Source organism: Lithobates pipiens, unplaced genomic scaffold (genome assembly GCF_037356315.1).
Source record: "Lithobates pipiens isolate NorthernLeopardFrog02 unplaced genomic scaffold, aLitPip1_a1.2 Scaffold_27, whole genome shotgun sequence".
Classification (NCBI taxonomy): domain Eukaryota; kingdom Metazoa; phylum Chordata; class Amphibia; order Anura; family Ranidae; genus Lithobates; species Lithobates pipiens.
The window spans coordinates 59,760,369-59,777,880 of NW_027507788.1; the positions used below are offsets into that span (position 1 = coordinate 59,760,369).

General features: G+C 44.1%; 1 protein-coding gene across 1 annotated transcript in view; it reads left to right on the forward strand.

Annotated features, from left to right (window-relative positions):
• The window catches only part of RNF214 (ring finger protein 214), a 155,795-nt gene that overhangs the window by 66,110 nt on the left and 72,173 nt on the right, over positions 1–17,512 (forward strand). Inside the window, exon 9 of the mRNA XM_077456988.1 lies at positions 11,428–11,518. Within this exon, the coding sequence (XP_077313114.1) occupies positions 11,428–11,518 (91 nt within the window). The remainder of the gene's footprint in view (positions 1–11,427; positions 11,519–17,512) is intronic.

Below are 17,512 nucleotides of genomic sequence, written 5' to 3' on the forward strand. Positions count from 1 at the left end.
TGCCCTTTTTTTCTTTGTGTCTGCGGTGTCTGTGTAAACTTTTCCTCAGCATGTGCTGGTGCCATTTTCCGGCGGCCACCGCCATTTTACCTTAGTTTCTTTGCAGAGCATGGCTGTCAGCCATTTTCTAGAGGTCCGGTGGCCATTTTTCCTGGTGTTTTTTGTATACAAGAGAGGCCGGCGGCCATTTTCTTGTAGCCTCAGAGCGGTTTTACCTCCAGAGCTGGGTCATTTCACCACAGAACAATACATTTTTTTTCTCTCTGGGCACCAGTGACTGGACACAGAACACAGCAGTCAGCGGCAGCATGGCGCAGCACTCGGTCAGGGTGGTGAGTCCTGTGGTGGGGCCCCTCAGTCTGTGAGCAGCTAGGAGGGTGGAATTGTGTACCTTGTCCCAAGTCCCCAGACGAGGTGGGTCAGCATGGCGTCAGAAGCTGGTGCTTCTTCCCCAGACATCCCTGTAATTGCCACCAGCTCACCTGCAAATAATGCAGTGCCTATGGATGCTTTGTCGGTGGTCCTAGAAACGTTCGTTGCTAGGGTGGGTGCGGTGTGCGGGCACAAGGGGGGTAAACCTGGTGGATTTACCCTTCTTTGGTGAGAGGCTATTTGGAGCTTTGCTGGACAACATTATTAAGAATGTTACAGGTGGAAAGAGCACGTTACTCCCACAGTCCAGGAAGGGTAAGGGGCCACGCCGTAGGCAAGGGCCCTCCTTTTCCTCTCAGAAACTGCTTTTTTCACCCGCCCGAGACGACGGGGCGTCTACTGATGAACAAAAGCATCTCTGGTTTCGCAAGCCCCCGCCTGACACACAGGTGGGTGGTCGGCTTCGGGAGTTTGCAGCTCGGTTGACCTCGCTGCTGTCCGACCAATGGGTCTGCAAACTGGTTTCATTGGGCTACAAGATAGAGTTTCTTTCTTGTCCACCAAACAGATTTTTTCCCTCCAGCATACCTTTACTCCCAGCTTGCCAGGAAGCCCTGTTAGGGGCAGTGAAGGACCTGCTCATACGCAGGGTGATGGTGCCTGTTCCGAAGCTGGAAAGGGATTCTACTCCAATCTGTTGTAGTCCCCAAAAAGTAAAGGGTACGCCCAATCCTGGACTTAAAAGCCCTCAACTGCTTTGTAAAAGTGCAAAGGTTCGGGATGGAATCAGCTCAGTAATCGCTGCACTCCATCATGGGGACTTCCTTGCGTCTCTGGATATCCAGGACGTGTACTTGCATATATACATACGCCTCAGGCATCAGAAATTTCTGCGATTCGCATTTGGTGAAGAGCACTACCAATTTGTAGCTCTTCCTTTTGGCCTGGCATCAGCACCCGAGTCTTTACCAAAGTGCTAGCTCCAATTCTGGCGCTGTTAAGGCAACGTGGGATCGCAATCGTGGGTTACCTAGACAAACTCCTTCTGAGAGCAGCTCCCACCTCAGAATTAAGGGAGGATGTGGCGATCACCATGCAAACTCTACAAGAGTTTGGTTGGTTGCTGAACCTAAAGAAGTCGGTGTTGGTGCCGATTGGACTTCGTGGAAGCAAGGGTTTTTCCCCCTTCGGACAAACTGCAGACTCTCCGAGCCGCGGTGAAGTTGTTGTTGAACTACAGATGGTCGTCGCTGCGCTTCTGCATGCGAGTTCTGGGCCTCATGGTAGCCTCCTTTTGAGGCGGTACCGTACGCCCAATTTCACACCCGAGTCTTGCAGAAGGAGGTCCTGTCCAAATGGGACAAATCTCAGTTATCCCTGGATCATCGGATTCGGGTGAGCCAGTTGGTCAGGGATTCTCTTCTCCGGTGGCTAAGTTCCTTCCTCTCCATTGGACTTTGATCACAACAGACTCCAGCTTGACCGGCTGGGGTGAAGTGCTGGGGGGTACAGTTGACCCAGGCCTCTGGTCGTGGAAGGAATCCCAGTTGCTGATCAATGTGCTCGAACTTCTGGTGATCAGGCTATGCCTCTCCACATGGTCAACGAGGCTACAGGGGTGTCTGATCAGGATCCAGTCAGACAATGCCACGGCGGTGGAATATGTTAACCATCAAGGAGGAACAAGGAGCTCAGCTGCAGCACGAGAGGTCGCTCACATTCTCCTTTGGGCAGAACGATACACATTCCGGCCCTGTCAGCCATATACATCCTGGGCGTAGAAAACAGGCAGACAGACTACCTAAGTAGCTAGATGCTGGACCCAGGAGAATGGTCATTGCATCCGGAGGTATTCAGGCTTCTTTGCCTGCGGTGGGGCACACCAGATGTACAGAGGTTTGTATCTAGGACAAGAGACCCCTGGGTGGACACGTCTGACGCGTTGGTGGCTTCATGGGAGCAGTACCGCCCGATTTATGACTTTTCTCCACTCAAACTGTTACCAGGTCTGCTACGCAGAGTGGAGGACAAGGGGATTCCAGTCCAGACCAATTGCCCCAGATTGGCCTCGGCATCCTGGGTACGCCGACCTAGTACACCTGGTGGCGGATGCTCATTGTCAGTTGCTGATGCAAGAAGACCTAACGCAAGGTTCGATACTCCATCCTGCATTACCGTCACTAGTTTTAACGGCATGGCTGTTGAAGCCAGATGCTAAAGGACCGAGGTCTGTCGGACTCGGTAATTTCCACTATGCTGAGGGCACGGAAATCATCTTCCTGGAAATTTTACCAACGTATGTGGAAGACCTATATCTCCATGTGTGAGGAGATGGGGTGGCATCCACGCGCTTACTCGGTTTCCAGGATCCTGCTGTTTTTACAGCGAAGAGTGGATCAGAATCTTGCCTTAAGCACCATCAAGAGACAGATATCAGCCTTGGCTGTCTTTTTCCAATGCCCCTTGGCGTCTCACTCATTGGTAAACACCTTTGTGCAAGGGGTTCGGCATGTAGTCCCTCCGTTTCGACCACCCCTACCTCCGTGGGATCTGAACCTGGTGCTGTCGGCGCTTCAGAAACCGCCCTTTGAGAACATCAGGGAAATTCCCTTGTTGACTCTTTCCCAGAAAGTTGTCTTTCTAGTGGCTATTACATCTGCCAGGAGGGTTTCTGAGTTGGCGGCCTTCTCTTGCAAGTCGCCCTATCTAGTTATCCACAAGGAGAAGGCGGTGCTACGTCCACAACCCTCTTTTCTTCCAAAGGTGGTTTCGGCATTCCATCGCAATGAGGACATTGTATTACCATCCCTTTGTCCTAAGCCAACACACCCAAAAGAAGTTGCCCTACATTCCCTGGATTTAGTCCGGGCTCTGAGGGTATATCTGTCTGCTACGGCTCCCTTCTGGAGGTCAGACTCTCTTTGTTTTGGTGACTGGTCTGAAAAAGGTCTGGCAGTCTCGTTGACCACCATTTCCTGGTGGATCAGACAGATCGTGTTCCAGGCTTATGCCTTAAAGGTGCCCCCCTTACCTGTCACGGCCCATTCCACCAGGGCAATTGGGACCTCCTGGTCTTTCTGACATCAAGTGTCTCCCAGGTGTGTAAGGCGGCGACTTGGTCGTCCGTTCACACTTTCACAAAATTCTACAAAGTTGATGTAAGTGCATCTTCGGATGCTTGCTTTGGCCGCAAAGTTTTGCAGGCAGCTGTGTAAAGTTGCAATTTACACTTTTTTTCTTTTTTAAAGAAAGTTACAATTTTGTTGTAAACACATTTTTGATGAATATGTTGGCCGCAAGTTCTGGTTTGGCCATTTCAGATGGCAACTCCTCTGTTGAGGCATTCCTTTGGTTGTAGGTGAAGTTATGTTTTTGCTGTTTCCACCCCTGGTTTTGACACTGCTTGGGGACGTCCCTACAGTTAAGATTTAAATGAGCTGTGTCCGTCAATGAACGAAAGAGAAAATAGGATTTTTGTACTCACCGTAAAATCTTTTTCTCTGAAGTTCATTGACGGACACAGCGCCCACCCCTCCTATTTTACGTTCTACTGCATGTTGACATACTGAGCTGCAGGAAGCAGGCTGAGGGGTTATAGCCAGAGGGACCGGCCCCTGGACGGAGCTATGCAGTTTTGCTGTTTTTACATGTGTTACACGTTCTGCCTAGTCCTCTCATGAAGGTGGCGTGATAACCCTACGGTCAAGATTTAAAGGAGCTTTGTCTGTCAATGAACTTCAGAGAAAAGGATTTTACGGCGAGTACAAAAAATCCTATTTTCTCTGGCAGGTTCAGTGGTTCAGCCTGCGCTGGCAGCGATTAGTGCATGTCAGTCCTTAAAAGACAAGTCTAAACAGGTGCTCAAGATTATTCCTGATCATCGGGCCCAAGATTTGGCCAGGTTATCAGAGGCGTTCTGTTTTACAGTAGACAATATGAGAGATTCTATTCTCCATGCCTCACAGTCTATGCTCAGGCTGGTGCATGGGTGTAGAGTTCTATGGTTAAAAAATTGGTCAGCCGAAGCAACATTCAAAAAGCTCTTGGCTAGTTTTCCATTTCGCGTTGAACGGTTGTTTTGGGACGATCTGGATAAATACATCCAAAGAATTTCTAATGGAAAAATTTCCCTTTTACCAGTTAAGAAGAGGTTTAAGCGTTTTTCTTTTAAATGAGCTTCTTCTCCAGTGCCAGGAGCATAAGCCTCCAGGCAGTCACGACAGACTCCACCGTCAAGTTCAAGAGTTAAACCCCAGGGTCAACCCCAGGGACAAAAGTGGCCCTGGGGGAGGAAACCCACAAAACAAAATACTAAAACCCCCTTATGAAGGGCCCCCCACTCACTCGAGTGGGGGGAAGACTTCTGCAGTTCTCAAGGGTCTGGCAGGAACAGTGTCGAGACAAATGGGTGGCTTCCTCAATATCTCTAGGATACAAACTAGAGTTCCGAGAGTTCCCGTCTCCTCGTTTTCTCAGATCAAACGTTCCCAGAGAGCCAGGAAAAAAATAAGTCTCTCTTTCTGGCTTTGGCCCATCTCTTGTCTCAAAAGGTGATATCAGTGGTCCCCATGGAAGAGCGAGGGTTAGGGTTTTATTCAAACCTTTTCACGGTACCAGAACCAAAGGGGGATGTCGGACCCATTTTAGATCTCAAAGATCTAAACCATTTTTTGAATATCCACTCTTTTCACATGGAGTCAATCCGATCAGTGGTCTCCATTCTACAAGGTAGAGAACTGCTAGTGACACTCGACATCAAGGATGCTTACCTCCATGTACCTATTTTTTGCACTCACCAGAAATATCTTCACTTCGAGATAGAAAATCTTCATTTTCAGTTTGTAGCTCTGCCTTTCGGTCTAGCTACTGCACCTCAAGTGTTTACAAAGGTCTTGGCTCCCCCTTTAGCCAGATTAAGGGCTCAGGGTATAACGATTCTAGCTTACTAAGACAGTGTACTCTTGATAGATCAGGCGGTAGCCCGCTTAAACCAATGTTTGATCACCATGGTCAGCTACCTGTAATACTTAGGTTGGATTCTCAACCTAGAGAAATCTTCCTTAAAACCATCAACGAGATTGGAGTACTTGGGTCTGATCATAGATACAGTTCAGAAGAGGGTGTTTTTGCCCCAGGCAAAGATCAGTTCCATAAGGGAACCGATTCAGGTGGTCAAAGCAAAGAAGAATCCTTCTATTCGACTTTGCATGAGATTGTTGGGAAAGATGGTGGCTTCATTCGAGGCCATTCCTTATGCTCCAGTTTCATTCGAGACTGCTGCAAAACAGTATCCTATCAACTTGGAACAAGAAGGTCCCAGCTCTAGACTTTCCAATGCGTTTATTCCCAAAAGTGCGTCAAAGCCTCAGTTGGTGGTTGATAACCAAGAATCTCCAAAAAGGAAAATCCTTTATACCAGTTACTTGGAAAGTGGTAACAGTAGATGCCAGCCTTCTGGGCTGGGGAGCAGTCATAGAAGACGCGTCAGTCCACGGAAGATGGTCCAAATTAGAAATGACCTTGTCCATCAATATTCTAGAGATTCAGGCAGCTCGTCTGCCTCTAAAAGCCTGGACGCTCAGATTACGGAATTGTCCTGTCCGGATCAAATCCGACAATGTCACAGCAGTGGCCTATATCAATCACCAGGGGGGCACGAGAAGTCGTGCGGTGCAGAGAGAGGTGAATTATATCCTATCCTGGGCAGAAAACAACATTCTTTACCTATCGGCAGTCTTCATTCCAAGAATAGAGAATTGGCAGGCAGCAGTTGTTCTCGGGACCCCGACATCTTTCTATCAATATGCCAAAGATGGGGAATTCCGGACATGGATCTGTTTGCGTCCAGGTTCAACAAAAAGATCAACAACTTTGTGTCAAGGACAAGGGATCCGCTGGCATGAGGAACAGACACCATGGTTTTTCTGTGGGATCAGTTTTAACTTATTTATGCATTCTCTCCTGTTCTGTTGCTTCCACGACTTCTTTGCAGGAAGGGAAGGAGGTGATTCTTGCGGCCCAGGAGATCTCGGTATGCTGAGATCGTAAAGATGGTGGTAGGGGACCCTTGGACCCTACCACCATGGCCAGACCTTCTCTCACAAGGTCCAGTTTTCCAGCCTACCTTACAAACACTAAATTTAACGGTTTGGCTATTGAGACCCACATTCTGAAGGAGCGTGTGGGCTGTCAGGTTTAGTAGGTTCTACTTTGGTTAATGCTAGAAAGCCTGCTTCCAGAGTCCTATATTATAGAGTCTGGAAGGCATATGTCTCCTGGTGTGAATCCAGGGGTTGGCACCCCAGGAAATATGTCATAGGTAGGATCCTTGAATTTCTACAGATGGGATAGGAAACTGGCTTTTAGTACTATAAAAGGGCAGGTGTCGGCCTTATCGGTATTTTTTCAACGACCACTTGCTTCACACTCTCTGGTTCGTAGCTTTATTCAGGGGGTAATGTGGATTAATCCTCTGGTTGGGCCACCCCTGAACCCTTTTGACAAGGAAATTCGTTTTTCTGGTTGCCATATATTCTGCAAGAAGGGAGGGTATCAGAGTTGGCTGCTCTTTCTTGTAAAGAGCCATATTTGATAATTCACAAGGATCAGGTTGTGTTACGTCCTCATCCGAATTTCCTACCAAAGGCAGTGTCATGTTTTCATTTAAACCAGGATATTATTCTTAATTTTTTGCAGAACCTCGTTATGCGGAAGAAAGGTCACTACATTCTCTTGATGTGGGAAAAGCAGTCAAGGTCTACTTGAAGGCGACTGCTCAGATTCGTAAAACGGATGTTTTGTTTGTGTTGCCATAAGGTCCTAAGAGAGGACAGGCAACATCGAAATCTTCTATTTCTAAATGGATTCATCAAGTGATTGTTCAAGGTTATGGTTTAAAGAAGAAAATTCCACCTTTTCATATTAAAGCGCACTCTACCAGGGCTACTAGTACTTCCTGGGCAGTGCAACACCAAGCCTCCAGGGCGCCTTTGGATATCCCCTTTGGGTGCAGTGTACTGCAGGTAGCAGTATAAGTCCTCTAGTCTCTTGGTGCCATAGTTTTGCTGTGTCTCCCTTCCATCAGTTGGTATTGCTATGGGACATCCCACATAACTACTATGGCTCTGTGTCCCATGATGTACGGTAAGAAAATAGGATTTTTAAAAACAACTTACCTGTAAAAGTACATCACGAGACACAGGGGTCCCACCCTTCTTTTTGGTATGCACGTGTATTGCTTTGCTACAAATACTGAGGTACTCCCAGTAGTGGGAAGGGTTATATAGGGTGTGCACTTCTTGTCCTAAGGTGTGCCAGTGTCCATCGCCTGAAGGATGGACTTGTGTCTTTTTTCAACCTGATGTAACTATGATCAAAATCTTTTTTTTTTTTTTAAAGGGACAGCAAAAATAAAAAGTAAAATAAATAAGAAAAAAAATAAATACATTTAAACCGCCTTGTCCCTTCAAGCTTGCACGCAGAAGCGAATGCATACACAAGTTATGCCCACATATGTAAACAGTGTTCAAACCACACTTGTGAAGTAATAATATAATAATAATTCTAACACTAGATCTCCTCTGTAACTCTAAACAGGTAACAGTTCTAAAAAAATTGTTTTTGGAAGACCATTTTATTCTGTAGGGTCTCTGCTAAAATATATAATAATGTTTGGGGGTTCTAAGTAATTTTCTATAAAAAAAAAAATACAGATTTTAACTTGTAAACAACAAATGTCTGAAATAGACTTGGTCCTTAAAGCGGTAGTAAACCCGCAATTTTTTTTTTTTTTTTTTTTAAACCTGCAAAGCAAAATGCATAATGAGCTAGTATGCACCGCATACTAGCTCATTATGAAATACTTACCTTAGAACGAGGCCCCGACATCTGGCCCGATCCACGCCGAGGGAGCCGACATGCTCCCTCGGCGTCTCTTCCGGGTATCGCGGCTCCGGCGCTGTGAGTGGCCGGAGCCGCGATATCGTCACTCCCGCGCATGCGCGCGGGAGATTTCAGTCCGGCCGCACGAGCGCTGCCGGATTTTCACGGAGAGAACCCCCTTGTGCGCATGCGCCGTTGCAGTCAGCGGCGCATACCGAGGGGAATATCTCCTAAACCGTACAGGTTTAGGAGATATTATTTTTACCTACAGGTAAGCCTTATTATAGGCTTTCCTGTAGGTAAAAGTTAAAAAATTGACCATACTACCACTTTAACTACTTGGCACCTGCGCTATAGCCTAAAGGCAGCTGCAGCGCAGGCCTTAATTGCCCTGAGGGCGTCCCTGGACCCTGTGGGTCCACACGTAGGGCGCTCTGTGATCACTGAGTCTGAGACTCGGCTGATCACAGATCTGAGTAAGGGGTCGATCCCGACCCCTTACCATGTGATCAGCTGTCAGCCAATGACTGGTGATCACGTGATCTAAACAGAAGCTCGGTAATAGGTATTTTTTTTTCGCTCACACTGTCAGCGTGAGGGGAAAAGAAGCCGATTAGTGGCTTCTGAAAATAATAGTTTAGGGGCGCTCTTAATTACAGTAATAATATAAATTTTCTCTAAAAAACCTCAATGATCCAAATTAATAAACAATAAAGGCGTTGTCTGACTTACTTTTTCATTAAAGTGGTCAAACAAATCTGGTAAGCAGATTGTATTTGCATCTCACAAGTGGATGTTGTTGTTCCTCGGTGGAGGTATATGCAAGTTCTTTGGATTTGCTTTTTTATCACAGTTTACACAATTTCCTGCACTTGGTGGACTTGGGATTATTCATCAAAGAAGCTGGAGTGACACACTTATGGGACTTTGTGTGATTGAACTATAATTGAGTTGTGAAGAGATTTTCTATGGTCACTTGATCATGAGTGGAAACTTATTATTGATGTCACATTTATTGTTTATTAGTTTTGATCATTGAGGTTTTTTAGAGACAATTTATATTATTACTGTAATTAATTAAGAGCGCTCCTAAACTATTATTATTTTCACTATTGAGGAGGGTGTGTTTCTTTTCACCTCACACATATAGGGTGCAGCTTTTTATTTTATTATTAGAATTTTGTTACATGGCGCGGAGTTTGCACAATTGAGCTTCAATTGTTTTTTCACAGGATCCGCGGCTTCTGTCAGAGGGACATCGGTCCTTCACTCACAAAGCCACAAAGTGTACCCACCAATGTCACCTGCCAGTACCCACTGTGCCACCTACCAGTGCAACCCATCAATGCCCACCAGTGCTGCCAATCAATTCCCATCACTGTCTAATAATCAGTGCTGCCTATCAGTGTCACCTACCGGTGCCCATTAGTGCCGCCTTATCAGTGCCCATTAGTGCTGCCTTATCAGTGCCCATCAGTGCAGCCTCAGAGCACATCGGTGAAGGAGAAAAATTACCTGATTAAAAATTTTATAAAAATTTTTTTTTTGTTTTTATTTAGCAAAAAATAAAAAACCTAGCAGCAATTAAATACCACCAAAAGAAAGCTCTATCTGTGTGATTTTTTTTTTATAAAAAAGGAATTTAGGTAAACTGTAGCATGACTGTGCAATTGTCATTGAAAGAGTGACAGCTCTGAAAGCTTAAAATTGGTCTGGGCAGGAAGGGGGTTTAAGTGCCCAGTAAGCAAGTGGTTAAAGAGGAAGTAAACTTCCTCTGCAGACATTTACCTATAGGTAAGTCTATAATCAGGCTTATCTATAGGTAGTGTAAATGTCTCCTAAACGTGTACAGTTTAGGAGATGTTTACATTACATACAGCCAGTGCCATCGCTGGCAAATGCGCTCTGAAGGAACCCTGTGCCATGAACGGCGGCTCCCGCTTGCATGTGTGGGAGTGACATCATCACAGCTCCAGCCACTCACAGTGACAGCCGGCCCCCGCTAACTCCGGGGAAGATGTCAGCCATCTCAGCTGTGTGTTGTTGCTGCTGTGGGTGCTTTGTTCTAAGGTAAGTATTTCATAATGAGCTAGTATGTGGTTAATTGAACAAGCTGAAGTTTGAAGCTGATTGGTTATTAGCAGCACCAGATTTGTTGTGCACCAGTTTTGGTAAATATCCCCCAGTGTCTGCTACAGCAAGCATCGGTGCTTACAGAACAAATATTTGTGTTCTGAAAGCTTGCATTTTTTAATAGAAATTAGCTTTAACTTATCTTATTAATGTTAAACTTTATTCTTAGCACAATTTTTTTCGTTCAATATTTTTTTAAATTGTATTAAGAACAGCAAGTACAAATCCAGCAAGAAGACATAATGGGGTGGATTTACTAAAGGAAAATACTGTCAATTGTGCAAGTGCAATTGCTGTTGCAATCATTTTCCTTAGCAAATATAAATGTGGTAAAGTTTCACTTTGTAAAGAATACCCAATCAGGTGCGAGGAAAATAAAATAAAAAAAAACAAAAATTTTGCTTGCATGTGATTGGATGATGGAAATCGGCAGAACTTTAACACATTTACTAAGCTCTGCACAGTCTATTTGCCTTTAATAAATCCATTGTGTACATATGTGGCATTACAAGCCAGTGTAATAAAGCAGCTGTCTTCTAGACTAGATGTTCATAATAGTCAGATAATAATATTAATACATTTTATTTATAACACACTTTTCATCAAAGGATCTCAAAGTGCTACATGGTTACAAAAATATAACAAAAGCATACATCTAACATAAACAAAAAAAATTGCAAGATAAGAGAACATTATACAAACCAGAGGCTCTCTCATATCTGTGAAAGTAGAGAAAATGAGGGGAAGGAGGTAGGAAAGAGAGGTTTGGGGTAAGAGGTATGAAGAAGCACACTAAGCTGTGAAGGCACTCTCTTGATGGCTAACGAAAGGAGGTACATCTCATAAGTCAAATAGGCAGCGGTCAAGCCAGATAGCAAAAAGCATGCAACCCACGGGTCCAGGTATTATGGAGATTATGCATTGTGTTGGCGAGTTTAGCAGTCTTTATCTCACTTTTTAATTGCATGCTTTATTGCGGTTTCAAAGTTTTCTAAAATTTGTGCATTTATACTTCTGTGCAATTTGTCTATCATCCCTTAGAGTTGCTCCACCTCATAAGGAATGGCTTCAGCTTAAACAAAGATGGGACGCTAGGCTAGCTGGACTCAAACAAATGAAAGCGAATCTTCGGGTAAGTCTTTTTTATTTGGAAGAGCAGATATTTATTGGCAAAGGACAGTGATTTTCCAAAGCGTTGCCAAATACAATCACCAAAATGAAAACAACCACTGTCACATCCTCAATTATACTTCTCTGGTCTTGATTGTCCAGTGCATCACCTGCTAAACAGCATGCATATAGTAATCTCCCGTGCTGGCTGATGTACACAAGCATCTGCCACTGCTTGAATATCTGAACTGTAACTGCATTTGATTGAATCAAATGCCAATTTTCCACCTGGCTTTTCTGATTTTCCAATCAAGTTTTATCAAGCTGGGTGGTGTGACAGGAATCTGACGAAATACGAGCTTTGTGTGATCGACTTAAGGCTCCTTTTACACGGGTGTATCCATTTGATCGATCTGTGATCCCCACTGAGCAGGCAGATGAGCAGTCCATCTCTGCTTACTGTGTTGAGACGACCCCTCAGAGTCCTGTTCTCCTTGGAGATCGAATGAAAACAGACCACCTGTCCATTTTTTAATCCGATCCGCCAGACAGATGGAAAATAGGGTCACCATACATCTGGATTTGGCATACGGGATCGGATAGCAGCAGGTGTCAGCGGACATGTCACCGCTGACATTTACTGCCCCATAGGGGTGAATGGAGGCTCCAATCACGTCCGCCTGAAAAACTGACAAGCGGACTGGATTAAAAAGCCGTGTAAAAGGGCCCTAAGTTTCTACTATAGGGTAATTTTTTATAGTAGATGGTGTTTTTAGGATTTGGGCGAGGAGGCAATTAATTTTTCCTTTCTTCCCCTCCTCCCAAACCGCCACAAACATTCCATTTTGTGGAACATAAATACAGGGGTTTATTACTTATTGACCCTTCACAGTATGGGAAGCATCACTAGAGCTATGAATCTCATGAAGGCAGGAAGGGACAAGCTAGCTTCTGCACTCTCAGGCTTGTTAGAATCGCCTGGCACCTGGAATTAACAGCAAAGTTTTAGAGGCTTCTGCAGTTATATGCTAGATGCCTGTACTTTATACCTGCAACAGTCTCTTGTTTTTTGTTTTCCCATGATGGGGCCTCTTTAACCACTTGCCACCCAGCCACTGTACATAAACGGCTGTTCTGTTCTGAGTGGATGTAGCTATACGCCACTCAGAACAGGTTCCGACGTGCGGTGCAGTCCTGAGATGGCTGTGATCTTCATATCTTCTTGCCACTCTTCCATAAAGGCCAGATTTGTGGAGTGCACAAATAATTGTTATCCTGTGAACAGATTCTCCTACCTGTGAATCTCTGCAGCTCCTCCAGAGTTACCATGGGCCTCTTGGCTGCTTCTCTGATTAATGCTCCCCTTACCCGGTCTGTCAGTTTAGGTAGACGGCCATGTCTTGGTAGGTTTGCAGTTGTGCCATACTCTTTCCATTTGATTTTGAAAACCATTTATTATTTACCTTCCACTTCACAATTATGTGCCACTTTGTCTATCACTTAAAATTACAATAAAATACATTTATGTTTTTGGTTGTAACATGACAAAATGTGAAAAATATCAAGGGACAGAAATACTTTTTCAAGGCTTTGTATGTTTTGGAGCGTATTTGCAAGTATGTTCATGCCGTTTCTGAGAAATAACTTTTTGTGAAACAAATATTTAATTTAATTAATTTTGAAAAGAATTGTGGGAAAAAATTGCAACTTCAAAAAACTCGCCATGCCCCTTACTTAACCACTTTCAGACCGGACCATTTTGCTGGTCAATGACCAGAGGTCTTTTTACAATTTGGCACTGCGCTGCTTTAACTGGTAATTGCGCGGTCATGCAATGTTGTACCCAAACAAAATTTGCGTCCTTTTTTTCCCACAAATAGAGCTTTCTTTTAAAGGTATTTGACTGACTCTGCGATTTTTTTTTTTGCGATATAAACGTAAAAAGACCGCAAATTTTGAAAAAAAATGATATTTTCTACTTTTTGTTATTAGAAAAATCCAATAAACTCAATTTTAGTCATACATTTAGGCCAAAATGTATTCAGCCACATGTCTTTGGTAAAAAAAAAGTCAATAACTGTATATTTATTGGTTTGCGCAAAAGTTGTCACATCTACAAACTAAGGTACGTTTTCTGGAATTTACGCAGCTTTTAGTTTATGACTGCCTATCTCATTTCTTGAGGTGCTAAAATGGCAGGGCAGTACAAAACCCCCCCAAATGACCCCATTTTGGAAAGTAGATACCCTAAGGAAATTGATAAGAGGCATGTTGAGCCCATTGAATATTTTTTTTTTTTTTTACACAAAGTTGTCACTAAATGATATATTGCTCACACATGCCATGGTTATATGTGGAATTGTACCCCAAAATACATTCTGCTGCTTCTCCTGAGTACGGGGATACCACATGTGGTCGACTTTTTGGAAGCCTAGCCGCGTACGGGGCCCCGAAAGCCAAGCACCGCCTTCAGGATTTCTAAGGGCATACATTTGTAATTTCTCTCCTCACTACCTATCACAGTTTTGAAGGCCATAAAATGCCAAGATGGCACAAAACCCCCACAAATGACCCCATTTTAGAAAGTAGACACCCCAAGCTATTTGCTGAGAGGCATGTTGAGTCCATGGAATATTTTATATTTGGCACAAGTTGCGGGAAAATTACAAACTTTTTTTTTTTTTTTTTTTTCACAAAGTTGTCACTAAATGATATATTGCTCACACATGCTATGGGCATATGTGAAATGACACCCCAAAATAAGTTCTGCTGCTTCTCCTGAGTACGGGGATACCACATATGTGCGACTTTTTGGGAGCCTAGCCACGTACGGGGCCCCGAAAACCAAGCACCGCCTTCAGGCTTTCTAAGGGCGTAAATTTTTGACTTCACTCCTCACTACCTATTACAGTTTTGAAGGCCATAAAATGCCAAGATGGCACAAAACCCCCACAAATGACCCCATTTTAGAAAGTAGACACCCCAAGCTATTTGCTGAGAGGCATGTTGAGTCCATGGAATATTTTATATTTTGCCACAAGTTGCGGGAAAATTACAAACTTTTTTTTTTTTTTTCACAAAGTTGTCACTAAATGATATATTGCTCACACATGCTATGGGCATATGTGAAATGACACCCCAAAATAAATTTTGCTGCTTCTCCTGAGTACGGGGATACCACATGTGTGGGATTTTTTGGGAGCCTAGCCGTGTACGGGGCCCCGAAAGCCAAGAACCGCCTTCAGGCTTTCTAAGGGCGTAAATTTTTGACTTCACTCCTCACTACCTATTACAGTTTTGAAGGCCATAAAATGCCAAGATGGCACAAAACCCCCACAAATGACCCCATTTTAGAAAGTAGACACCCCAAGCTATTTGCTGAGAGGCATATTGAGTCCATGGAATATTTTATATTTGGCACAAGTTGCGGCAAAATTACAAACTTATTTTTATTTTTTTTTCACAAAGTTGTCACTAAATGATATATTGCTCACACATGCTATGGGCATATGTGAAATGACACCCCAAAATAAGTTCTGCTGCTTCTCCTGAGTACAGGAATACCACATATGTGGGACTTTTTGGGAGCCTAGCCGCGTACGGGGCCCCGAAAACCAAGCACCGCCTTCAGGCTTTCTAAGGGCGTAAATTTTTGACTTCACTCCTCACTACCTATTACAGTTTTTGAAGGCCATAAAATGCCAAGATGGCACAAACCCCCCCAAATGACCCCATTTTGGAAAGTAGACACCCCTAAATTTAGGGGTACATTAGTGAGACTCACAGGTAAAAAGCACCTAGGCTGTCAGCGACTGTATCAAAACGCTACAAGAAAAACTGTTAGCGATCTGCAAACGCTGCAGTTATGTGTGTTGTGTTTTGTAAGTGACAGTGATCGATCGATACTGCACTTGGGTGGGCTGGTCTGGGCTTGGCGGAGGGGCTAAACGCAGGTGCTAGCAGGTATCTGGGCTGATCCCGCTAACAATGCGTTTTGGGAAACCTAAACTGCTGGCGACACTAATATAGATCTGATCAGATACTATATTACTAAGGGAGGTGTATGCTTTGTGCATGGGTGTTAGCGGTACTGGCACTAACCTGACGCTGCCTGGGGCGACGCAGACCTTATCTGACCCTCAAACTTATATCACCCGCCGGGTGATCAGGGGGTTAAACCTTTATTAGGTAATAAATGGCGGGTGCCCTGAAACTATAAAAAAATAACTAACCAACCAGCGTCACCTGTAACAGTTATATGGTGATCACTGGTAAAAGGGTTAACTAGGGGGCAATCAGGGGGCTTTATGCGGTAGTATATGGGGGTCCCTGGCGCTATAAAATGCTGCGGCAAACCTAAATACCTACCTGCCTAACTAGCGTCACCTGTGACACTAATACAGCGATCAGAAAAACGATCGCTTATTAGGCTGGGTTCACACTGGAGCGATGCGGGAACGCCACAAATCCGTTAAACCTTTATTGGGGGGGTTAGGGGGGTACCTTAGAACTAAAGGGGGCTAACCCTAACTGCCCTAACAGTTATTACAGTCACAAATGACACCAATTAAAAAATAAATAAAAAAATGCAATTGGTGTCACTGTGACTGGGGGGGCAGGGGTGATTGGGGGGGTGATCGGGTGGTGAAGGGGGGGTGAAAGTGTGCCTGGCATGTTCTACTGTGTAGTGTCGTGTTGGTGCAACTCACCGATCCTCTCTCCTCGGTGCCGGAACGAAAAATACCGACACGGAGGAGAGATTACATCACTTCCTCTGCCTGTGTTTACATTACAGGAGAGGAAGTGATGTCATGCTTCACTTCCATTCGTCAGGAGCGATCGCGAGGGGGTGGCCATGAATGAATGGCCGCCCCCTCATCCCGGATCGCTCCTGAATGGATACCGACCGCCGCTGGCACCGGGGGGGTCCGATCGGGCCCCCCCACCCGCGGGAAGGCAGGGACGTACATGTACGCCCATATGCCTGCCCGTGCCATTCTGTCAACGTACATCGTCGTGCGGTGGTCGGCAAGTGGTTAATACCTTGAATAGTCTACTTTACAAAAAGGGGTAATTTGGGGGATATTTGTAGGTCCCATGTTAGGGCCACAGGAATTTAGATAGGCCAGCAGTATGTCAGGTGTGATTAATTTTCAATGATTGGTACCCTAGCTTGTAGACTCTATAGCTTTCACACAGACCAATTAATATACACTGATTTTGGTTATTTTTACCAAAGAAATGTAGCAGTATAAATTTTGATCAAAATTCATGAACAAAAATTACTTGTTTGCTAAAGAAGCTAAGAAAATCTGGTCTTTTTTAATTTGAACTGCCATGCTATAAAAAGTGACAGTGGGTGAGAAGAATCTCCTACCCCTGTTGCAAGGAAAAGGGGCAGGACCTGGAACATGTTATGGGTGAAAGATGTAACATGTTCCAAAGATGAACTTAACATTACTTTAGAAAGGAATTTTGTGCAAGATCTAAGTCTTGCCAATAGTGGACTTTACTAGCACTAAACATGAGACCAAAAAAACATTGTTGAAAATAAAACATCAATGTTTATTAATACAAAATCTTAAAAATTCTAATATAACATAAAAGCAAAAAAAAGTAATGACAATCACTAAAAACAAGATATATGACATGACAAGCTGGCTCCTATATATACCCTTTAGACCCTAGATACAACTGTGATCAAGAGGAAGGAATAGTCTGTATATCGGGCCCGATATACAGAATACTCCTTCCTCTTGATCACAGTTGTATCTATAGTCTGAAGGGTATATACGGGAGCCAGAATGTCATGTCATATATCTTGTATTAAGTGATTGTCATTACTATTTTTGCTTTTATGCTATATTAAACATTGATGTTTTATTTTCAACAATGTATTTTGGTCTCATGTTTAGTGCCAGCTAAAGTTCACCATTGGCAAGTCTTAGATCTTGCACAAAACTCCTTTCTATAGATTTATTTATTTTAGAGGTCCTTTGTTCTTGTACTTAACAGT